The 26140-nt window shown below is 37.3% G+C and overlaps 1 protein-coding gene across 9 annotated transcripts in view; it reads right to left on the reverse strand.

Moving 5' to 3' along the window:
* The window catches only part of CLEC16A (C-type lectin domain containing 16A), a 59710-nt gene that overhangs the window by 26710 nt on the left and 6860 nt on the right, over window positions 1-26140 (reverse strand). For 5 of the 9 annotated variants that reach the window (XR_013184520.1, XM_077187177.1, XM_077187178.1 and 2 more), the window contains exons 3-17: window positions 25781-25914; window positions 24894-25042; window positions 24150-24255; window positions 22178-22301; window positions 21144-21318; window positions 20166-20219; window positions 17655-17768; window positions 12704-12932; window positions 11184-11313; window positions 7734-7834; window positions 6875-6997; window positions 5427-5536; window positions 4921-4965; window positions 3732-3785; window positions 2887-3015 (exon numbers count right to left, since the gene is read on the reverse strand). Coding sequence is in view for 8 of the 9 variants with exons in the window: in XM_077187177.1 (XP_077043292.1) it covers window positions 2887-3015; window positions 3732-3785; window positions 4921-4965; window positions 5427-5536; window positions 6875-6997; window positions 7734-7834; window positions 11184-11313; window positions 12704-12932; window positions 17655-17768; window positions 20166-20219; window positions 21144-21318; window positions 22178-22301; window positions 24150-24255; window positions 24894-25042; window positions 25781-25914 (1777 nt within the window). In the remaining variant the exon portion in view is untranslated. The remainder of the gene's footprint in view (window positions 1-2886; window positions 3016-3731; window positions 3786-4920; window positions 4966-5426; window positions 5537-6874; window positions 6998-7733; window positions 7835-11183; window positions 11314-12703; window positions 12933-17654; window positions 17769-20165; window positions 20220-21143; window positions 21319-22177; window positions 22302-24149; window positions 24256-24893; window positions 25043-25780; window positions 25915-26140) is intronic. The other 4 variants (XM_054644040.2, XM_054644041.2, XM_054644035.2 and 1 more) reach the window with 2 other exon arrangements.

Below are 26140 nucleotides of genomic sequence, written 5' to 3' on the forward strand. Positions count from 1 at the left end.
GCTGCAACAATCCCAAGAAACTTTCAACAGCTGCTCTGTGAAATGAATATGCTAGTTTTGATTTACAAATTCATGACATATGGTATGCAAAGACCCAAAGTGTCAAAGAACAATCATTTTATTAGCCACATTTTGAAAGGCCCCATTTATAATCCTCTTTCCCTACAAGAACTGCATTTTCAGTACAGCAAATGAAAAATCATTTTTTATTACTTCCGGTGTTCTGCTTTTTAAGAGTTTCCTACACAGTAATTCTGTGGTGTACTGCAAATTAACTGCTGCTTTACAGTAACAGCATTGAATTCATGAGCAGCTGCAGTGCCCAGAAACTCCCAGATTGCAGGAAGTACTAGGGAAAACAAATCTAAAGTGCTTTAGGGAAAACTCTTCACTCCTCTATTTTTAAAATCAACAGAACAGTGGCTCCTGTGAAGTAGAACTGTGAGTGTTTGAGCTCTCTACTGGCAGTGCTTCCAGGAATTTCTGGCAGAACAGGGATGAAGAGAGGGAAGCCATGTATCAGGTTCTTCCATGAAATGACCCCAAAGCAATGGCTTTGGGATGCAGTTGAAATTTAACAGGGCAGTGTCATTATGTGGAGCAAAGGACATCAAGGCTATCTAACAAAAATATGATGATAATACTATTTAATTCATGAGAACAGAGTCACTTTAGAATGTCAGATGATCACTCCCATTTAGGCAGACTGCACTCTAATGTATTGTGGATTTACTGAAATTATACAGGATTACTATAAAGCAGTTTCCCTACCCAGTGCTTCAAGAAGAATTCACAATATTTCGTTTAATATTTGCAAAATTCAATCAAGAACAAGAAAATCTTGCCATTTTTGGTAACCAAATATTAAACGCAACAAGGTTTTTGTTTGGGTTTGTTTTTTTCAATTTGGAGGGCAACCATCGCTCAGCTTTCACTTATCTGCCCCCTCAAACCTCTTCCACCTAGACTGCATTGATTTTTATCACATTCATTTCCTATAAAACTAATGACACTCATCTCCAAACATGCATTCACATTTAGTGCAGAATAAAGTACAGGAGTAGAAAATAAAATTAGAACTTTAACCTTTGCAAAAAAAATAAAAAGAACAAGAACATCAGATGAAATGGAAACTGTGCTGTGCTTCCTATAATACTGACAGCCCACTGTTGGTTACCAATCTCAATATATTGTGCCTAACATATTTTATCAGATCTCAACAAAACAATAGAAAAGTTCTGTGGCCTCGAATTTTTTTGGCTGATTTTTGGTTTTTTGGTTAACTTGGAATAAATATGGATTTCTACCTACATTAAAGTATTATTCACTATGATGCTGATTTCCTCATCTATATACATGTTCTATGTGTAAAGAAACAGCAATTTGCAGGGAAACCTACCACTATCTTACTATATACCCAAGAAACAGTGTTCTTAGTGATTCAAAAACTTCTCACAAAGTGAGATTTTTGAGGGCTTCTCCTAAAGTTGTTAGAGAGGAGAAGAGCTGCCACTTACAGGGACTTTCCATAGCAAGGAAGATCCTAACAGCTAAGAACTCATAATACAATCAAAGTTCACTTGCTAGTGAAATAAAACTTAAGAACTTTTTTTAATTGTGTCAGAGCATGCTCAGAATCACATCTTGTTCCATTTGAAACCATCCTTAGAACCTCAGCAGGTTGAGTGGCAGCAGCAATGTCCCAAGGGGTACCTGAGTCCAGCATTTTGTCATGGCACGTCAGCCAGGGCAAGGCAGCAGCCCAGGAAATGAGGAGATACCAAACCCTGAGTGCAATGTGACTGGGGAAGGAGCACCAACAAGGAATCATTCTGGGAATTCCTGATCATCCCTGTCATCCCAAAGGATCTACAGGAATATTTGTATTGATTTTTTTATTTCCACCAAGAGAAGTTAAGCTATTCCTTATTTAGCACATGAAAATCCTGGAACAGTCATTTCCCACTAATGTGCATTTCTAAGTATCTTTCTGTTGAATGCCTCAGAGAATTTCAGGAAGCATTCCTGCTTTCTAAGAATAACACTTTTCAAAATAATTCACTGTATTCTATCCAACAACTTGCTGTGATGACAAAAGCTGCATGGCTTACAAGCAATGAAAACAAACATTCTCAGAAGATTGCTGGAAATATGTTACTGCACAAAATCATTATTTGAGAAGTGCTGTTCTCTAAGTTTCTTTGCATTTATATAATTGTATTATCTAAGGATATTCAAGTACCCTTGAAGCAAAAAACCACATCTCAGATTTACTGACAGTGCAAGGCTTCCAGGACACACCCAGATAAGGGCCAAGAACTGATTAACCAAGAATGGAAAGGAGGATGTTGTCATTTAGGTCAGTATCACCTCTACAGATTGTGTCAGTCACAAAAATAGATACTTTGCTGGTTCTCTCTTCATTCTAAAATCTCTATCACAAATTACCTTGGCAAGATGAACTCCCAAGTAAAATTAAATTTTTTGCCATGTCTAGAAATATGAGCAATACAAAGCCAGCCAGTCTTCCATGGAGATTCTTACTACAGGAATATAATTGAGATAGCAGATCACAACAGAAGCTGACAATAGATTGAGTGTCATCAAAATGCCTTTGTAGCTTTCTGTATGGTCTGAAAATTTAAACCCCAGTGCAAGAACACGTTGTGTTGACTAGACACAAGAAATCAGAAAAAAGCTTCTCCACTGGGGCAGGTAATTATTATATATACTCTACCCAGATCTGTCTTCAGCAAGCTTTTCTGATTTTATGGATGAAGCTTCCAATCAAGCAGTTTTCAAAGAAAAGTATTTGTATTCCTGGAATTGCTCAATGATTTTGGCATCACTTTGTCAGGAGCAGATGGAAGGAAAACAGTTACTCACTCTTCGTGTTCTTTCTACATCTCCACAAGGCAACCTCTTCACAAAGTCAATCCCGGTCAGAGGTGTCCCCGTTGGGGGCAGCAAGATTGAGGCGTCCATCATCAAGTATTCTACATTCATAGGTTTCATCTGCAGAAATGTTTCAGCACTGGTTAGTGTACAGAACAACAAGCATTTGCCTCTGGTTTCAAATACAACTCATTGTGCATTTAAAAATTCTGAGAATTTTTAATACAGTGTCTCATTTAAGGGGCTTACATGCAATCTTTCATTTAACTATAAGCAACCTCTCATTGTTCCCAAACACACTGCCAAAGTTTTCATACAAATAAAACACAGGAAAAACTCCAGAAGATTACAGAAAAGATATTTCCCAAATACTAAAACCCAAATTCTGCCAAGTTTGATTTCAAGTTCTTACTTAAATTTGTTGTTACTTCAATCACAAGGAAGTTTCTCATAACTTTTTCTCTCCAAAAGGAACTTTCTCCAAAGAGAGAACATGCTGAGCTTCAGACAGGTATAGGAAGATTTTCATATTGTTAAGGGAAAAAAAATAAATCCAGTGTCCCATTTAGGGACAATGAATGTTGGCTGAAGCTATTTTTTTATACTCAATTTTCTAAGTAATGGAATTCTATTAAATAAAGAGCTGTGAAGTTTCACATAAATAATTTATGTAAGTACAGACACAACTTCTCAGAGACAAAAATACCACCTATATTTTGTTATCCTACTGCCAGCAATAAAGACCCCAGTGTGCTCAGCAGCTATCAGCACTTTTTCTTATTCCTGAGCTGTATCTGGGTTTGAGGATTTGCCAGGGCAGAAGAGATCTCACTTACTGTCATAGTCCTGTATTCATCTTCAAACATATCCAGAAAGATTTCTTCTCCCTTCCAAAAGAAAGAACATGGACATGCCATGAGCCTTGCTGTTTGGGGCTCTGTCAGGTTTGTTCTGTTCAGGTCTGTGAAGGGAGGCCAGGGCTGCAGGGCACTGCTGAGCCCTTCAGCAGCACTGCTCACTCCTCTGGGCAAACACAGTTAGCAAAGGGAGAGATTTCTCTGCAGGACCATGGTGGAGCAGGTACCAACACTACAGCAGGCAGATGTGCCCTGAGGGACCCACACTAGGGCAGGGAGGAACAACAGAGAGAAGCTGTTCTGGACTGACATCAAACCCCTACTTGCCATTGCCCCTGCACCACTCACAGGAGGAGAAGGCTGAAGAGCCAGGAATGAAGCTGAGCCTGGGAAAAGGGAGAGCTAGGGGACAGCAGTGTTTTAATTTGTCTTTGTTTCTCACTATCTAAATTTATTTTTCTTGGTAATAGATTAATTTCTGTGAAGTTGAGACTGTTTTGCCCAAGACTGCAATTGGCAAGTGACCTCCCTGTTCTTTATCTTGACATGATATTCTATTCTCCCTCCATCCTGTTGAGGGAGGGCAGTGAGAGAGCAGCTGAGTGGACCTCTAGCAGGCAGCCAAGGTCAACCCACCACAAGTTACTTATTTTTTGTAAGCCACATTGAGCAAACATCCTTCAAGAGAATTCTAAGAAAAACAGGAAGATATTTCAGACACTTGAGATCTGTCACAGATTTATTGCTCTTTATATAGAAGTTAATGCCTAGGGCTAAAAAGTTTAATTTCTTTCATTGTTTACAACACACATGTAAAAGTAAAAAGCTGCAAAGGTTTCCAATAAGAAAAAAAAATAGACAAAACTTTAGATCTTCATTTCAGATATGATACAAACAAAAAGCAATGTCAAAATCAAACATATTCCACATTAGTGTCAATGATAAACTTGATCTCCAGGACAAACCCTGTGAGTATTCCAACAGCCCTTTGTGACATCAGTCAGGGTGGAAAGGGGAGGAATTCTACAAGAAAACACTTCCTTCTCTATCACACATTTGGAGTTCCCAGCTTAAAAAAGGTGCTTCTTTGGTCACTATGTAAAGACTGGGCTGCAGACATTCCCCATATGTACAGAACCTTTTTTCTTACAGCAAGTTGCATATTTACCTTATAGAAACGGCGAAGGAGATGAACACTTTCCTCCCTTGCACCCTAGGAAAGAGAAAATGCATTTCAGGGAATACACTTACTTATTAGTTACATAAAAAACCCACCCAAACACTCATAGAGAACAGACTGTCTAATAATCCATGGCCTTAATCCCAGAATTTGATAAAATACAGTTCTTGCACCTATGAAAATGCAGCTTATTTGAGTTTATTATTTATTATTTCAAAAGCACTTTACATTATTGAGATGGATAACATACAAGTATCAGAGAGACAATGAAACAAAAAACTGCTGGAGAACTTAGAAATTAAAATAGCAGAGATGAGAATAGAGCACAGGTTATGAGGTTCACAGCACAGAGCTACCAATGCAAAGATGTTCTAGAAGCTCAAATTTCACATTAAGGCTAATTGCAACCAGAAATGAAACAAATTTATTCAACTATACTCCAAGAGTGAGACACCAGTAATGCAGGGACTGGGAATTTGAAAGAAAATACCCACCTCAAGACAATCAAGGTGAACACTTTTTATGATCCTGCCATTTTTGGAAAACACAAGCTGCTTCAGCAATAGGCAGCCAAGTTCTAAAGTTGCCAAACGAATTTTTCCATCTGTGAAAAGAAAATTTCAACGTACAAAATAGTAGCAGTTTAGTTAGAGCTCTTGTGATCATCTCATGTTCTTAAATGTTTCTACTCTTCCTGCAATTGTCAAACTTTGCTCCTTTGAGCGCTGGTGCTGCCTTACTATGCTGATGGCTATAAAGAAAAAACTAGAAGAGTAATTTAAAGCAGAAGATAAATTTAAAGCAGAACCATTCAGTAAGAGAGCAAAGATTAATACTATTGAACAGGAAGCCCAAACATTGGGTTTTGCTGCCTTTATCAATCTGCAGCACAGGCTGAATTACTCTAGAATTACAAAAGGATCCCACACATTTGGGATGGATGAAGTTACAAGGTGAAAGGAAGCTTTGTATTTAGTACACTAGTAAGGCACAGCTTTCCCTTGAAGGGAGAAAAGGAGATGTTCTACACAGCATGCAGCAAGTTGAATAAAAATTCCCTCATTTCCATCCTTCCCCAGCACTTCCCTCCCCAGACATGCCTTTATTTAAATAAATACATATCCTCACTTGCACTCCTTCCTGCTGCTGCAGGTACAAACTCTTCATATATAAACATGTTTTTCATCTCTGACACATCAGCACAAGTTAATATGCTGTAGAGCAGTTTTGCAAGTCAAACAAACAGATTTTTATTCTACAGACATTCAAAAATTTTATAATGTCTCAGTTTCTGGGGAAATCCAATTCTGCCCATTTACAGTTTTAAGGGAGCAAGGAGGAGAGGTGTGGCTTGAACAAAAATCATCTTCATGGAATAGGTCATGGAAGGTCATGGAACACTGTAACCCTCATTTCACAAAAAAAAAAGGAAGAAAAAACCCCACATTTTCTGCAGAACAGTTCAGAACTGAAAATACAACCTCAAAGAAAAAAAAAGTATGGCAAAATTTGCTACCACCTAGAGCTGACAGATAAAGGACTGCTATGAGCAAAGCACACCACAGCTCTCAAGATTATTTCACAACTGAAATCATTTCTACAAGCAAAGGTGAGACAGATCATATTTTCAGGATGAAATCAAGAAATGTAAAACCCCTTAAAATCTCAATTTTTGTTTATTCAGAAGTGCACAAAGTAGGAATTCAGACAACAGATCCTTGTATAGTTCTGAGTATAAAAACAACCACTCAGCACAAATCCAGAGTTTTTGGCTCCTCACTAACCAAGGAAAAGTCAATAGTTGTCTTTCACAAACCATATCTACATACTGTTCATCAAAGAGCATGCTGAACAGTCACTTTCTCCCCAAAGACAAGAGGCTAAGGAGCTTTTTTCAAAAATTTCACCTTGGAAGGAAAAACAAGGCCTGGGAAAGCAATACCTGGTTGTGCAGCATAATTCATTATCCTGATAAGCCCTTCTGCAAGGACATGATTATACGAATTTCTCTCTTCAGCATTTTGAGCTGGAAGTTGAATTCTCTCCAATTTGACTGAGTCAAGTCCTTTCATGGGGGTGAAAGAAAAAAATGCAAATTAGAAAACAGGAGCATGCTCTGAGGCAAGCATTTTATAGACCACAGCAGTTTTCTCAGAAGAGAACAATTAGCAATAGGAAACTAGGCAAGATAGTTTTGACTTTGCATTACAAAGAAAAGGAGGAACAACAAAGACCAAACACATTGATGAATCCCTGAAAATTCTCAGCCTTAATGGAGCCTACTGGGTGGCAACACTCAAATCTCAAAGTGGTTGGTGAAATGTGAATGATTTTGCTGTTTGTGAAATTCTCAGATTATATGTTTGCATCTAAATCAAATCAAAGTCAAGCCATATATCTAGAGAGCATAATGGCTAAAGGGGAGAAGATCAAAATCTGATTTTAAATTCTGCTTTGGTAGTTAAGTAATCTGTTCATATATGTTTCAACTAAATAGGAATTTTATTTTGTAGTAGCCCTATTTAGTATCCTCCCCAACACAAATAAAATTTTCACTGACTTGTTATATAAGGAAACTAGTCCCATCTTTCTTTAACATATTCCTCTAAAATATCAAAGTTCTTTCTCAGGAAAGGCTGGTTTCCTGGGAGACCTCTTAGAACAATACACAATTATGGATTGTGGGGATTTCCTGTCCCATTCTAAAGAACAGCAATAAACAACCCCATAAAGCAGAAGATGACTCTACTGAGGTTCTTCCAATCCTGGCCTTGCAGCTACCTCCACATAACAGCACTTACCTTTGTTGTGTGACATTGCATATAAAAGACAGAGCACAAAGAGGGCATAGTAATCATCCTCAGGACAGTCCAGTGCATTGTAGACCATATCAAGAAAAGGCCTGTGGAAAGGAGGAATTTAGAAACAGTTAAAAAAAAATCTATAGAAAAATGGGTAACTATCTTATTGTACATGTAGCTAATGGAAGAGGCAAATTCACAGTAATGCACATTTTCAGGCATTATAACAAAAGAGTTCTGTTACAGAGTTTCTGTTGCAGAGTACTCAGATTACAGCCATGCTTTGTATTTACATACTGACAATAATTCTGAGTTTTAACCGGATTCATTACATAATATTTTCCCAAGAACTGCTTGTTCAAACAGTTACTGGGTTGTTTGTAGCCTGTTTAGTAAGTACACAGAATCATTGCAGAGCTTGCTATAAGTGCATACCTAAGTAAATTTAAGGAGCTGCTATCACTGTTGTATAAAACAGACTCCTTTAAAACTCATGTGCTAAACAGAATTGAAAAGCTCTTACTATTACAAGTAAGCATTTTTACCAGAAGTTTGTAGGAAGCCAGTTTTTTCTCAAACAAGAGTTTCACTATCCAACAGTTATAGGAAAGAAATATTAACTAGGAGGGAATATCTGAAGAGAAAAAAAAGCTTTGGATTGTAGATGGGTTTTGTTTTCCTGAGTTTAAACACTTGTGACCTATGACATATATACAGGAAGTTACAAACAGTCCTAAGTTCACCTTTTCTTTACTTGTACCTTGGAAAGACAACAAAAGTCAGTGTAATCCAGAAGGCATTTGGACAGATCAGATATGGCTGAGATTACCCTGATGGCAAGGCAGCTTCACTTCTGGCTGTGGCATGGCTTGCATCCAGTCAGTAGTTCACGTTCAGAGCACATGCAAAAACTAAATATATTTTCACAACTGGCCCAGCTAAACAAATGATGTGTCAGGGTAGTGTCACAGTCACCAGGAGATGACAGTGTGGAAGCCCGAGTGGAAAGGGTTTATTCTTATCTGTTAAACTATACTTTAACAGTGAAAGGAAAAATATCCTTACGTTATCTAAATTACATTCAAAAAAATACATGAAAAGAACAGTAAACAACCTAAACCCTAAACTATAGAAGTATTATTTAATATAATTTCATTAAAGCCAAAGTTTTACCAGGTCAAAGCTGCTGAGGTAGCAGTAGTTGTTCCATTAACACCAATATTACACAGTATTAAATGACTTCTGTGGTGCCTAATGCATTTTTCATTGTTTTCCCCCACATACTAATTAGATTAATGAAATTATGAAAAAAAATCATTACAGAGCAGCAAAAGATACTATTTTCATTCCAGATGCTTCTTCACAGCATCTTATCAGCATTATCTGTCTCAGCCACAAAATCTGAGGCTGAAACAGCTTCCAAGAATCCCCTCAACACAACAGACCCAGAAAACTTCAGCCTAAGAAAACAGCAACAGAAGCCACAACATAGCATGAGGATTTGACATACTTTGGAAAAAAGCTTTGCTGTGCAGCATTTCATAAAATGAAGCTAATTTAAAACATGTCTTAAAGCTTAAACTTTCCAGTAGTGAGGCCTATCAAAATAAAATAACACCTAAAATACTTAAGCTTTTTCTTTTTTTTTTCACAGTAGGAAAAGGGCTAAGGGAAATTAAAAGCTTGACTGAGCTTTTACAGCTGCAGATTTTAAACTGCCATCTGTGTTGTTTTCCATTTATTTTTCAACAAGTATTGGACTGTTTAAAAAAAACCAACAGTTTTCATAGTAAAGGCTATATGGTAAGTATAGAAATATTTCTATATAGAAATATAGAAATACATTTTCAAATGTATTTCTTAACTCTGTAAGCCTTTGCTTCCTTTACTTCTTTTACTAAGGGCTTTGATAGAAGCAGCAGATCAAATGCCATACAAGTGTTCCTCAAATTATTTTTTCTTCTGGAGTATGTCCACAACTGAAAACTGCAACCCCCTAGGAACCACTGTCACCACAGGCATTAATGACTATTGCAGGTGTGGAAGCCTCAGTTCCAGTATGGCACAGAGGTCCCTGCATTTTCCATTCCCACACGGTGCCTTATTCACAAGTGTAGGACAGAAACTACACATACTGAAGCAAGTCTCTTGAGGAATTTAGTTGCTGTTTCAAATATACTTGGCATAATATAATACAACATTTTAAGCTGTAGCAGCTTATCTTCACTGACATTAAAAAAAAAAAAATCACATATAAAACAAAGGTCAGAATTGCCCTATACAAGGTATATCTTTATTTTAAAACTATTTTTAGCTCTGCACATTCTTTGATGTTGCTTATTTTTAGAAAAGATGCAGAATTCTGTGAGACCACATTGCAGATCAAGAGAGGCCTGAACTGCAGACATTTGCCAAATGCACTGGCAACTCACTGCTAAGCATTCTGCACTGCTCAAGAGCTGAGCATCCCAGGCACTTTAGTATTCCATGCACTCACTGCCAAGTTCTTTCTAAAAGCCATTTGGCACATATTTTAGTCAAATTATCAATAATCTAGAACAGTGTGTTTTAAAGCCAGGTGAAGTCAAGGTTCAATTTCACTTTTACAATGAAATTAAATGTTATCTTTATTAATGAATGTAATCTAAACTACAAAGCTATAATGGAGACAGAATGAAATTCTGGGAATACCAGGCAGCATTTCCCAAGTTTAAAAATAAATTTTAAATCCTATCAAACATGTGCATTTCCCCAGTGGACACATTTGCAATTACTTTTGTGTCAGGCACATTGGGTTTCTTAACATTCTATTAACAGGAATGCAAAATCCCTAGGGAGAAGGTGTCTTAGGGGTATTCATTATATCCAAGCTTAAATTTTGAAGTCGGGGCAGTTCCTGCTCCCAGAAACACTTATAAACTGTATTTCCAGTAGAAGTTTCCAATAACCCTAAAACATAATAATGGACCCTGGAAACAGTAAAAAGTTACAAGGGTTTGCCTATAACTACTGTTACTAAAATTCTGCCAAACTCATCCCTGAACTGAAGAATTTTTCCTTGTTTCCTTATAGGTGCATACAAAAATAGACAAATGCAACTATAAATGTAATTAATAAAACTTCCATCTTAATTTAGAGGTTTAGAAAATTACAGAATGGAAATATTTATATTCTATTTTTGTCATGTTAATATTCTGTAATTTAACTTTACCAACTTAATGCATCACAACTGTCTAAAGGAAAGCACAAACTAAAAAGGAACAGGATCATTTCCAAAACCAAGCAGTAGGGAGACTACACTTTTATTGATTTATTCACTTGTGATCCAGAAAAAACCCTGTAATTTTAACTTGAAGCAGATTTGAAACATCCCTTGAAGAAAAGCAAAAGATTTAAAGGGAGGATAGGTAAGGAAACAATTCAGCAACATCTTTTACAGTTCCTTTATACCTGTTCCAGTTTGTCATGTCACTCCCAGAAGCAGCTGCACTCTTTTCTTCATCTGTTGTATTCTGTTCTGTCACAGCAGAGATAGACAGCTCTGACAGCTTACACCTCTCCATGATTACCATCTCTATTTCTAAAAAAACAAAACACACCACCAAAATTTGGTATTTGCAACGAGATTATCACAAGCTCTTCTATATTTTCTGTTTGGTATCTCATGCATCTCATGCATCTATATGCAAGAGGTATAACCATTACTTCAGAAAGGTTAATGAGCAGATGTGGGCAAATTTTCTTCCCAGTAAAGCCAAGAATCTGGCTTACATTTCTTTAAGGAATGTAACACAATAAAAAATGTATACATACACATAAAATACCTAAATAAAATATACATATCATTTTGGCAAATAAGCCACAGTCAGCTCCCTTCCCACACAAACCACAGGAAGAAAAGCCATAGAACCTCTTTCTGAAAAAAAGATTTGTGAAAAAGCTGGTGAGACTGGGGCATGGGTGGACATCAAGTCTCACTGAGGGTGTAAACAGCCTCCACAACTGCAGCAAACAGCACACCTGGTCCCCAGTGCTTCTCACCTACTGAGTTTCAGTAGAACAAACAATTCTTGTCTTCCCTTAGGAATTTGGACAAAGATTACAACTAAATGCACCAGTTCAAACAGTAGATTATTTCATATTTTCTTCAAATCATGGAGGAAAATACACCATCAGTTATTTGACACCATTTAAGGAAAGCCTCCTCAAAAAGACTGTTTACCTAAATCTAAACTCAGTCATGTTTGGACAGGACTGTCAAAGCATAACACTCTTTCTTTCAATTGCTTGCAGGCAATCCTGTCACATTTTATGTTTAATTCTCAATTTACATTTAATCTAAGTACTAGGACTTATTATCCTTCCATAAAATAAAATTATCCTAACCATAAAATAAACAGTTATAATATGCTATAAGACCACTCATCCTATAAAAGCAGTTCTTAGGTTTGTGCTATAACAAAAATGCAGAAAAAAGTCCAAGTAAAAAAAATCCAAGAGTCAAAGATATTTTCAGTTTTGAGCTATTTAATATCATCTTCCATCATGTGCTGTCACTTCTAGCCCACCAGTTAAATTTTATCATTGAAACACACATGAAATGCTGCTGATTATCTTGCAAAGGTGAAGTGGCTACAGCTCTCCCTTACCACAAAAGGACAAGTTACAAAGCTGTCAAGCTTGCTTATCAAGCCATGAACACTGAGGTGCAAGGCATGCATTGTGATAAGGGCCAAGGCCCACAGGCAGAGATGAACACACTTCCATAGCTTTAATGAGATTAGAAGTACATGTTCTCACAGCTTGACTTAACATGAGAAAAGAATCCAGCCAAAGCCTTAAACAAATGTCATAGTCCTGTGCTCACCTAGTGCAGCAAGGGAACAAATCATGTAACCAATCACAACCAGGTCCATCAGTAAAGAAAAGTACCTAAATTGTAAGCACCCTTTTCTTGCTGGAATACTCACCCTCATTTTCAGTGCTTGTTCTTACACCCTTTGAACTTGCTTCTGTACCTCTGCTTTTATCAAGGTCATCTTGGTTATCTTCAGATCCTCTCTCCTCTTCATCTTCTTCACCAACATTTTTATAGTTGGGTCTTTTCTGCATCCTCTTCTTCCCTTTCTGTTTGTTAATTTCAAGAGACCTCTCAAGTGTTTCTGTGGGTTTTATGAAACATCTGATACTCGACTTCGCCTGTAAATTTGAACAGTGTACACTGAGTTACAGCACAGAATTTTAAACTGTAATTGATAAAGAAACTTCAGTTCATATAAAATGTAAATCAGCACACTATCCACAAATCCCAAATCCATTTTAAAATACAAAAAATTAATACCAAATCATCAGTAGCACAACTATCCCCAAAGTAACATACCCCAAAGATCTATCATTAAAAAGTAGGCCTTCTTGAGAGAAGACAATGCAGAACTACCTAGTTCCTCACAAGTTTTAAATTGAAGGTGTGAGACATATTACACATAAAATTCAGACACCTTTTTACAAAAGGATAAAGGCAGCAAAATCCTCCATGTATGTTGACAGCAGCTATTAATACAAATACACTCCTTTTAAAGGTGCAAGGACAAAATCCAATGCTCTATGCTGTGAGATTTTTGGGTTGGTTGCATTTTTGGAGTCTTATGCTTCCCTCAATATCAAACTAACTCCTGTATCAACTAGGAAGAAAGGACAGTCATGAACCTTTTTGGGCCTCCAGACATTGACTTATCAAGTCTGGAAAACACAACTTCATTTATTAGACTTAATTTACTTGTGTTTTACACAAAGTTATCACAGGATAAGATGGCAAACCAACACCTCATTTTCTTAAGTATTAATTTATTTCAGAACAAGTAAATAAATTTAGATAAATTTCTCCCAGAAGAAATGAAGTATTTCCAATAATGTGTCCTAACAACACAGAACAATGGATTCTTATAGAAAGTGACCAAGATGCTACAAGAAGCTCTGCAAATAGAAGGAGCAACCAAGAAATTTGGTTTTTAACAATTCTGCAGCTTGTTTCTGAGCTGTGCTATTTGAGCTGCCCTCTGCCTGCCAGCTGACCACCAGAGTACAAAATAAGCACTAATCAGCCAAACCTCTCTGTTACTGAGAAGTGAAACACATGGTTTGGAGCTTTCTGCCAGGCTTGCACTAAACAAGACAGTTACAGAAACCCCATTGACTTCCAGAGCTCAAAACCTCAAACAGATTCAGCTCTCATTGCCTAAAGGGTTAAAAACTTAAGGCAAGCAAGAGAAAGAAGTAAGACTAGAGTAAATACCAAACTGAGTCTTTGCCTTAGGTGACTCAGTACAATAAGCACTCAAGATGAGTGCATCAAAGAAACTCTGGGGAAAAAGTTTGAAAAAATCCTTCCCTTCACTTAGTTAGGAACATCTATACATAAGAGATTAGGAAAATATCAGGGAAAAAGCTGTCTACAAGTTAAAAGGCCAAAATGATTCTCTGAATCTGATATTTTGCAAATGTTTTATAGAAATATTGTGTAAGTGAATTTACACTTGGCACTGAAACAAACCACATAGCGGGAAGACTATTTTACAATACCAAAAAATCCCCATAAATACAAAATTCACTACACTTATATCTGCTGATAATCTCTTGGATGCATTTTTTGTGTGATCCAACTGCAACACAGGAAGGTTATAAAATGACCAGGTTACCTTTATTGATGCCTTCTGGCCAGAAAAGTCATAAGAAAAGGGAAGAGCACCTTAAGTCCTATTATTTAGGGGAAAAACAGAAAAGTAGCATGCAACTTGCATAACACATTTTCCCCTTTCTGCATTCACTTCTTACTTCTGCATTGCTTCCTAGAATCTTGTAGCTACTTCTTTATGGAGAAAGCATGTACTTAACAACCTTGCATTTCTCATGTGCTGTCAGCCACAAGAGCAAAGTACCACAAGACACCAGCAGGCAGTGATGTGCTTGTGAACACTGAGCCATAGTTTGCTCCAAGCAGGAATGCTGTAGAAAAAACCCTACACAAATATTCTGTTCTGCTAAAGGCAACAAGGCTGTATCATTCAAACATTCTAAAATTAGACATAAAATTATTTTAGATAGCATTTGGTTTATAAGTTGATGATACAGGTCGAGGTACTGCTAGTTTATCTTGAAAATGTCTTTCAACCACATTTTCAATAATGGTTTATCTTGTGCAATGTGTGATGGTAAAATAAGGCAATACCAGTAACACCTTTTACGGGAAGGAGAAAGTAGGTTAAAGAAGAAACATGCACTAGGTAGAAGTGGCCCACATGTGAATGATGCAGGAAAACAGATCTCACAGGATGTAAGGTAAACCTTAGTGTGATATCTGACAGCTTTAAATACATTCTGCTGTCTATACATATTCAGCTCTCATTGTGACATAAGGGTTTGCATTTCTTCTGATGATGCCTAAAACGAGAAATACAGGGAAAAATATGGAATGATGTGGAGAACTTGTTCAATGCAGCCTGGGCAATCACTACTGCCCAGTGATGTTCAGCAGATCTCCATGGGTAGGTTATTGCCAATTCATAAGATATCACCAGTTACAACTGCTGGTCATTTTTTCCATAAATTGATTTACAGTAAACAGTATCACTTGTTCCTCTTGTGAGAGCTACCACTGCTCTTTGCCCTAAATAACTCAGGGTACTTTGCATTTATACACAGCAACTGTGATGTTTCTCAGCTTTTATTTTTGTGAAGTGTTCTTTACTCAGTGTCCCAGCAAGAGGACTCTGTGTGTAATGAACTCAGTCCTTACTCCATATCTCATTCCACCTTAATTTATCTTATTAGAAAGATGAACATAGATATGTTCTACTTCTGGGTTTAGAAACTATGTGCTAGTTAGAAACTGACAGTTACATTTCAACTTAAACATATCAAGACATCTCAGTTACAACAGATGAGCAGTGATAGGTACAGAGCGAGGGTTTAGAAATAGCTGCAGTTCACCACAATACACAGATATCCCCACAACAACAAGCTTAGGACAGTATCAGAACAGTTATCAAGATAAATTAGAACACAAAGGAAGTAGTAAGTGATAAATTTGGGTCTGATTTAATAAACAAAATTTCTACATTCAGACTAAAAATAAATTTTAAGAATTGCTCATCACTTCTATTTAACAATTCTAAATTAACTTCTGGAGTAGCTTTCTATATTCAACAGAAGTTTGCAATTTCTTTGCAACAGAAAACACCAGAGCAATAACCCTGCAAGGATCCTGATGTGCCTTCATTTGTACAGCTGACCTGAGCCCCCCTGCCCTGAGCTGTATCAGCAGGGAAGCCCAAGCCCTGCAGAGCAGCTCCCTCTGTGGCTCCCTCCCTGGAAGCCATGGAGCCCTTCTGCTGGACACTGCAGCCCACTCCTGCACAGAACCACTCCACCAGTGGGCTCCTGACAGTCTGGGCTTTCCCTTCCATGGTCTCACTGAACAATATGGCTGAAGTCACTACAAATTAAGGTTTCTCCCTTTACCCACTGCTCTGCACTCCCTGGAACACAGCTCCACCTCTGGCAGCTTCTCCAAGGGTCTGCTGGCAGAAGGCCAACACCCCTCCTGTTCAGTACCTGTTCAGGTACCACAGAACCCCCAGCTTCCATGTTAAGAGGACACATCTTTAAGGCCAGTAAGGAACAGCAACCTAAATAGTATTACAAAATTAAGAGATGAACAGCAGTCTATAGGAAACCCCTAATATTCCTAACACAAGTGCAAGCACACAAGCACATGCTATAGGTATTTTGTAACTGTACAGTAACCATGACAGGAAAAGAAAATCTCACTTCTGTAACAACTGGTACTCCACCCTCTTGCCACAAATTTCCTAGCAACAAAGCTTCTTCTGCACAAGTGACACACAACACTCAGTATGCACTTAGAAGAATGTCAGACATTTCCTAACATAAATAAGAGATTGCTCTATCTTAAAGCAATCAGCCAACTCTATCATTCTACCATAGTTTTTTCTAAAAGAAGGTTAGATTCTAAATACCAAGGTCAGCAGAACAAAACACCAGAACCCAAAAGCTACCAGCTAAGATCAGTCCACACAGTTTCCAATGCCCAGTGGGAAGAAATCTGGAAAAGTTGATGTATCTGGGAGGAGTTCAAACATATCTCCCTCCTTGAAACTCCCAGAGATACTGCTAGGAAGGAGGTGAGTAAAAACCAATCTATTGCTTGTTATAAATTAAACATTCAGTCAGCAACTGCCGGCCAGTCAGCCAGTAGGGGACATATTCAATTTTTGGACAGAACTACAGTCAGAGGCCTGTTACAGTAAGGTCATGCCCCCCTACTCGTTACCATACCCAAAAAAGGCTTCTAAAAGGTAACAAGCATTACACAAACTGTGAAAGCCACAACAAAAGGGAAAATGTTAAAAACATGACAGCTAGAAAACCAGTAACAACAGCATCAGCATCTAGCAACATCTACCCATGGTTAAATGTGAAGGTAGAAGGCCATGCCAGAGTAACACTCTCCCCTCTCTCTGTGACTGGTCTCTCTTCTCACATGCTCACCAATGCACAACTTCCAGAGGTGATCAGTTTTACTGCTAAAACACTGGGAATATTCAGATGAAAATCTTAAGCCTGGTATTTTTTTAGGTCTCTCATTTCTACTACAACTTTTTCACAGGAAAGTTGTGCTGAATCATTTTTATTTCACTACCAAAGGACAGATAAAAAATGAACACAGAAGACTGGATTACAGAAGTGTCCCATCAAAATGATGGTCCAACAACAAAAAGTCTGCTGCTGCTCTCATGTCCTAAGCATAAACACCTTGGCTTACCAATTTCCAGATACCTGCTTTTATTTTTCAAAAATTTTCTTTTTCTTAAAAAAAAAAAAAAATTACAGTTGGCCACTTACTGAGTTTTTCTGTATATCTTGCTCAACCTTAGAAGAAAATACTGAGAGGTCCCCATTGAGTATAACCTCAGCCAAGGAGTTCACCAAAGGAGCATAATGTATAATCAGAAAAACCTATTGAAAGAAGAGCAGAAAAAACATCAGACATATTTATAGAATACATAGTTTCAAAATTTCACTAGCTGAACATACTTTAGACCTTGTTAAGTGCTATCTTTAGTTTACATCTAAGTACAACTGGTAACTGAGAGCACATTAAATATACTTTAAAACAAAGGAGACAAGGGTATCTGACCTTCCTCTACCTTTGAAGCTACCCTAGTTTTACTAATGCTTTATATTCGTTCCTCCTTCTGAGAAGTGTAAATTCTCTCTCTTCAACACCTTTGAAAGGAAAGTTGTGTGATCTTCTAGCAAGAAACTCATCAAAACCATTCCAGAAATTTATTTTTTTTTAGAAACAACAAACTGATTATGGTGCACAGCATCCCCAGACCTTCCTGTGTGTCAACAACTGGCCAGACTCCAGAAAGTTCTGTGCACACAATCACTGTGCAGTGATTCATGACTAAAGGCCATGCACTAGGCTGAGCTGGATCAGAAGCAGCTTTTCTGGCTCTGAAATTGCAGCAAATCAGTGTCAGCTACACAATGGCTACAGAACACAGGAGTAAGGACCATAATGCCTGGAGCATTGAAGCATTTGACCACAAGTGCTTTGGTGCTTTACCAGAATTCTGTGTTTACACTGAATACTCCATTTTGAGCCAAGGCTTACAAGTCTGGGCCAGCAAACAACTGGCTCCTGGACAGAACCAGCTCAGGTCCAGCTGCAATAGCCTTCTGTCAGCTTAGATCCATTCTCTTCACAAGAATATCAAGGCTGGATCCCTTATCAGTGGTTCTAGCTGTAAAATTCCCAAATAATGCCTAAGTCATTAAACCTAATCACTGCTTTGAAAATACTTAGCTAAATGTTCTCCACAGGTTTTCTGATTCAAGTCAGAAGAATTCCAGACCTCCAAAAGGGAAGTGATTATTAGCATGTAGTGGAGATCTACATAAAACTTTAAAGTCACAACACACTTCAAAAGTGCTTTGAACAACCTCCAAATCACTCGAGCTTCTGCCAATTCACCAAGTGTTGCTTGACTGTCCACAGGCCTGCTCTGGTTCAAGAAGAGCACAAGTTCCCCTTGTCACAGTGGCTGAGAAATCCCAGCAGTGCATTTCCAGGTGCTGGCATCAGTCTCTCAAGCACTTGTGTCTAATATAAGAGTAGTGCCTAGAGCATATGCCTGGTGTCAGGAACAGAAATAGTCAGCAAGGTCTGGCAGATCCCACCCCACCACAGACAAACTCCAGGTTAAAAGAGGTGGGAGAAGATGGTTTTCTGCCAGTCACAGAAACAGTCACTTCATTTTCTATATCACATCCCATTCTGCTACACAAAATTTGTTCTCAGTTCTTTATGACTACTTCCATTTTCTTCTTTAAAGAGAATGAAGAACATAGATCCAAATCCTGAAGTGATACCTTGTCCATACTTCCACTGAAAGCAAAGACTTGAAAAGAGATCACAACTGTATGATGCAGATCCCTTTGGTTACAAGAAGCTGCTGCTCCCACAGTTTTATCTGTGGTAAATAACCCTCACACCATTGCAATATTTTAGTTTAAATTAAGGAGCATCAAATTATATTTTCCTAGGAAAAATACCCAAACCTCACACTTCCAGCAAAAAGATGAAATTATGGGCCAGATCACAATAAAATGAGTACTGAAAAATTCTAAGATCAAAGAAGAAGTAGTATAAATTCTATGAACACAAGTCACAACTATTTTCAGACAATGTAATTTAAGAAAATCAGTTTCACAGAAATGCACTGAAGACTACAGGGACAGCAGATGAATTTTCTCTACAAAACAAAAAAATCTACTATAGAACTTTTAATTTGAAAATACGTTCCAGAAGGAAAAGGAGGTGGAACTGATATGAGTAAGAAATAAGTACTTAATGACAGATTTAAGCTATAGGCATAATGAAATTCATATTGTGAATTGTGAGAAAGTGAGATTTTGGTAGTAGTGGTTTTTGGGGTTTGGGTTTTCAAAGAGGAAAATTCAAACCTGAGATTTTCCATAGCTGAAGCAGATTCAGAATGCAATACAGCATCTAAGGTAAATTTCATCTGCCACTGTACCAAGTTCTGACCGAGCATGTTCCATGTCTATTATCCTTGATTTGTCAGGGTGTGTACACATTTTGAAATGCTCTAAAAGTTACCCTGGACAATGGGATCCACAGAAAAATGACATTAAATAAGAAGCTACTTTGTCTGCCAAAAATGTTTCACTTTCTTTTTCTTAATGAAATATGAAAGGTTAAAAATTTTTTTCAGATCAATTTTCTTTTATGGTTTTGCCAAAATGATGAAAATACACTATTTTATAATCACAAGAGTACTGCAAAATTTGTTCTGAAACAGGACAAATACTTAAAATACTTACTTGAGAAAGAAGATAGAGAGAAACCTGGAGACTTATTTTTGGACGCTCTCCACCCTACAGAAAAAGTTATGAAAAATGCTTATTTCTACAAAGAATTTATATGGCTTAATGTCTTATTTAAAATGTGACTTGTGTTGTTCCACATTCTGCTACAAAATATTCAGAAAGCATCAAGCTCTTTATCTTTAACATTCACTACTTGTAAACTATTTGAAATGGAGACTCTCTGAATAAGCATAGCCCTCACTCTTCCTTGATTAAAAACTGCAATTAATTACTGTCTCTCAGGGTCACTTCAGTAATTTAAACAGGTGAGCATCTGAGAAGTACATTGTTTTTCACTATGCTACTATTCCTTCAAAAATTCTTCTCAGTTAACATTCATTAAAGACTGCTAATTAGCTATTCAGATAGCATGAAATATTACCCACAACAGGCAAATGAATGCAGGACCCTATGCACATTTATAAAAATAGTTTCTATTTCACTAAAAACCAGTTTTAGTGACACCACCACTGAATTTAAAGGCTATGCTTTAAAAAGAAATTCAGCTGCATCACTGCATTAAAACACAGCTTCTCTACATATAGAAGAAATGAGTATCAAACCCAGAAATCTGTATTTTCTACATGGATAGATTTTTAGATCATGGCAAATTTGCTTTTTCTGCTTTTGCCAGAAGTTAGCTTATGAGAAAAGGAAATCACATATTTCCCAGTATCACAGAAATTTAAACCCTGTTCCAAATTTGCAGTTCTTCTTGGTCTCCACTACTGTGAGCTTGTAACCACCATGTCACCCAAAGCAGCACTTCTTTGCTGTGCTCTTGAATTGCATTTCAGGCTATTTCCTCTACAGCCACCCTATTTAAGCTATTTCATGTAAACCACACATCATATACCCAACTGCCCAAATTACTTAGCACACTGAAAGCAAGCAGCACCTTTGAGAATGAACTGTTTGCAGGTATTAGCTTACCTTGTCCTGATTTACTAATGAATACACGTAGAGGGGAAGAAAGAGCCTATTAAGTAAGTGGTCTGTCAGCACATCATTTAAAAATTCACAATTAATGATAAGGATATCATTAAGGTAATGCAAATGATCAAGATGTTCTGCTACCAGGTCACTCAGTTTGCCTCTATTTCTGTGCCTGAAAAGAGAGCAGAAATAAAAAAAATTACACGTGATCAATTGTGATAGGGAAAAAATTACCATAGATCCCTGCCACAGACCAGCTGGCTCAGGTAGACTGCCTAAAGCAGATGTTTCAGTGCAGTCAACCAATGTCACTGTTAAACAGTTGCCTGTATTTTCTTTAGGATGCACACATCAAGTTTTTGCCCCAAGTTTTCACAAGACTTGTTTTTACAAAGCTTTGCTTCTGTTGCCAGTCTTTTCACAAGCCAACGACAAAAATGAAAGAAGAATTAGGTGTTGTATTTAACACCTACCTCTTCCCTTCAGGAAAGCAAGAAGCACATGGCCACTCTAAGGTGGAGATGGCAAGACAAACCAAGAACAATTTGAATCAACAAAGTATTTCTGTAGTTGATAGTGGAATATTACACTGTCATGTCAGGTCTGACAGCTCACAATCAAGTTCATCTTTCTAGTTTAAACCTTTTTCCTAGAGCCTTTTCAGAAAGCTTTTCTAATGAGATGACACAAAGAAAAAATTATGTTAGAAAGACAAAGTTTATAAGATTAAGAAGCAAAAAATACCTGTTGTGTCTTCTGGTTATCTGCTGTTTTTAGCAGAACAAAACAAAGACAAAGAAAAGGCTTGGTGCAAACACTAATTTACTTGTAGGGATAGCAGCACAGATCAGGCACACAGCACTGTTTCCCTGAAGAATCACTAAAAAACTTTAAAGAGTGAGAAGTCTGAACTGTCTACATGGGAACACATCTAGAAACTAACTTAACTGGATTACTACACACAAAGTAAGGACACCACTGACATCTGGGAAAAGCATTTGCATTCAATAGGCAGCATTGTAGGAGCTTACTCTTCATCAGTCTGCACACAGTTATCCAGCTCTATCACGTGGCTGCCAATAAACCAGACGAGGTTGGAGAAATAAGGAACTGCAGTTTTGTCTCGAATGTAATGCAGCATAGGCTGGTTGTCCACTGAAGAGAAATCATTTAAAAGAAAAATCAGTTGCCAATATTTTTTATTGCTTTTTAAGAAATATAATAAAATATCTTTTGAATTTGATTACATGCTGGTTTCCCATATGAGTATACACCTGACACAATCTTAGGCATGAAATGGAAATCTATAAAAATGTCACATCAATTCTTATCTAGCTTGAATGAGCCTAATGTTGATATATTTACAGATGTCTGAAAATAAACAAATCTAGTGGAATTCAGAAAGGTTCTTTTAGCACATTATTTATCAAAAAGAAGAGAGAAGCACAAGAATAAAGCAGTAATGCTGAGAGTCAAGCTAGTTAGACTTACATGACACTGCATTAAGGAACACGGGAATCACCAGTGAAGGAAGGGCAAAAGAAACAGACAACAGTTAACAGGATTAGGAACTGGGATAGTGACATCCTCTAAAAGGGTTTAAAATGCTAAAGCACAAAGCATCTAAACTGAAACATCTGGGTAGCAGCTGGAGCAGAATATATGCAAACAGGTAGTCAGAAAATTATCAAACCTGAACATCTGAGCTCTGCCTTTTCAACTCTAACCATTATATCACTACAACATTCAATGAAAATTCTAGAAAAGTAATTTTTTAAAATAAAAATACTTAGTTGCATAAATATATCACAAATAGGATATGAAGCCTATAATCTGCTCATATTTGCATTTAAAGTTCCTTGAAGAAGGCAAGTACCAAGTGCCCATTTCTCATACAAGAAAAAATGCTGCAGCCAACACTGTAAAGATCCTATTTGCTATGCAGGTTATCCAGTAATTTGCAAAGCAGACAGCTCATTGTTTTAAAAAAGACCTCATATGCTTCTATGAAGACTGTCAAACCACTTCTTCTCTTAACTGACAGAAAGTTGTGTAAATACAACATGTAATTGAACTTAAAATGGACTAAAGAACAAGAAATCCTGCATGAACATATTGCATATCACATATTACCTTATAGCATGCTGATTTCAGAGGCAGAAGTTCAGAATAAACAATCTCTTTACAGAGAATACTGTGAACAGTTTATTAAAAATATTAAATACCCCAAGAAAAATTTAGGGGGAAGTGACTTTTGGACATTGGGTTTTAGAGTAGACATTCTCAAAGTAGTGCTAACTTCAAAGTTCAGCCAGGTTGCTGAGGCCCCTGCTGAGTTTTGAAGACCTCCAACAATAGAGATGCCTCAGTTTCTCTGGAAAACTCCTTGCAGTGCTCAACTACTCTCACAGTGAAGCTTTAGGTTTTTTCCTAATGTCCCACTGGAATGCTCAGCAGAGGAGTTGGAGACTGCAGCCTCCTGGCCTTCACTGAGAACCTCTGGGAATGGTCCAGCTCCTCTTGAGACTGGAGTGACTGCAGCACCTACCAGTTCTACAGGCATTTCAATGCACTTCCAGTCCAACAGGGAGTGATGCTGGTTACTGCTTCATACAGCAGAAAGCTCAAGTTCATGAGTAAAAGACAATTCCTATTCTTAAAACACTCCGGTTTTGGGGTTTTTGTTTGTTTACTTGTTAAATACAGTCACATTCTGACCTCTCTTGGAAGGGAAGCTAAAGTTCCTTGTGTGTGCCTGACACTTTTGGGTTTCTTTTTAAAACCAGTTTCATTGGTGAGAAAGTGATACTATTTTCAAGTACATACTGCAGGCTTGGTATAATTGTCACAAAAGTAAAAAATGTGTATCTGAAACTTGCCAACATGCTATGCTTTTCAGTCTCACAAAACAGACAGAAAACCCTCACAGATAAATAGGCAAAAATTAAACTACAATGAAACAAGATTTTCACACATACCTTTTTTAATATATAAAAAGCTTACCTTTGTAGACATTTAAGGTTATAGTCCTAACAGCAATCCTGACCATGCTTTCAGGGTGGTTAAAAAATTTAATAGCTTCAGTGTACAAAGCAAAGTCATTAGTGTGCTGCAACAAGAGGAAAGAAAATATTTATTCATTAAGCATTTACAGAATATGGCTTGGGATTCTGTATAAATTATGTTTTTCCTATATTAACTTGGTATCTTTACTTAAGTAATCAAAATGATTTTACAATGCACATTCAGCTGCACGTGTAGCTCTGCATTAAAATGAGCTGCTTTAAGCTTCCCAGGATAGCTGCACACATAGCCAGTGCTTTCATGCCCTCTTCTGGCAGAAAGCAGAGTGCAGAGAGGAAAAACCCAGCTCAACTTTGCCCTTTGACTCAGCTTTTTGGACTTTGACTAAACCTCTTAGAACAAAGTGATGCAATAGAAAAGAGCCTGTTTATGAAAGCACAAGAAAAGAAAGAATAAACAAGTTGAATTCTCAAAGAAGCAGACTTTAAAACTACTGAAATGATCCATTATAACACTAACTTCCAGATTTTTAGTTTATTACAGCTGTGAGAGGACAAAGCCATGCTCGTGCAGAGATCCTCACAAACAAATTCACAACCACTGGTATGGCCATTATAAAAGCAAGACATTATGAGACAAGAGACTAAACAGAGTATGTGCCACACTCCTATCAATCTCTAATTCAAGTCCTCTTATCATTATACTGCAACTTTCTTTACTTACCTCATTGTAAAAGAAATGTACAGTATGATTATTGAGTTTCAGGGAAAGAGTTTTCAAAAATGATATGTAATATGCCATGATCTCCTCATCAGAAAAGTCAAATTTGTGGACAATAATAGAATTCACATGGTTATTAGAGAGCAGGTAGTCTGAAAAAAAAAAGTATTTACACAGGTTAACAAAAATAATCACTGTGGTAACAGGCTGTATTTAGAGTGCCAGCTAGAAAGCAACAACCTAATGCTTGAAGATCACAATTTTGAGGCAAAAAAGTGATGCCTTTGAGCATTAATATAAAGGATCTGCTCCCTACAAAGGTCTTTGCTCCCAAGACCAAGACAACTGAAAATACACTTCATCTTCCTCAATTCAAGTAAGCTCTGCAGCTAATAACATTTAACTCTTTTCCTCCCCAAGTCCCAACTCTCCAAGGCTTGATGATGACTTTCATAACAGTTGTGGAATACTTCAAATTATTAATTCTCCATTCTCTATGTATTTTTTCCAAAAACTTTGAAGGAACCTCCTGTGGCTGACTGCCAGCACCAATGATGTCAGAAGAGTTACAGAACAAATTACACACCAGTTTCACCACATGACCCGTGGCAGCAAGTGAACATTTCAGATCACAACTAATTTGACTAAAGGAATCCCTTGAAATGTGCTAAATGCTTGTTGTACCAAAAAACTACTTTTGCAACACTGAAAATTTACATTCAAAGCATTGTGGAATTGGTTTACACCAGATTTTTGGTAGTGTCCAATTTAAAAGTTATTAATTCATATAGTTCTGTGTAGGGGTACTAGGACTAAATTTCACTGAATGAAAGGGAATCCAATCAAATCTAGATCACTTGATCCTAAACAGTTTGGAAGTGTGTCCTTACACAGGGATGTTTCATGGCTGATGTTCTCAAAAAGGATGTTCAGAGTCTGCAGCAGCTGCACACACACATAACGACCTGACTTCTGACGCAGGATGTTCAGGAAGAACTCAAACATATTCTTCTCCAAGAAAAAGCTGAAAGAAAATAAGGGTGTCATTAAGTCACATGCTGTAAGTAACAGGAACATAATTTGGTTAGGAGCAGGGATGATTCAAGGCAACTTTGACAAACAGCATGTTTTGCTTTTATGAAGAATTACTTTGCAAAGTTGCATCTGTATAATGAAAGAATATCTTTCAAAAACCTTAAATACTGAACAAGATGGCTTAAAAATTCAAATTATTCAGAAAAAAAGGTATC

The sequence above is a fragment of the Agelaius phoeniceus genome, chromosome 16, assembly GCF_051311805.1.
Source record: "Agelaius phoeniceus isolate bAgePho1 chromosome 16, bAgePho1.hap1, whole genome shotgun sequence".
Classification (NCBI taxonomy): Eukaryota; Metazoa; Chordata; class Aves; order Passeriformes; family Icteridae; genus Agelaius; species Agelaius phoeniceus.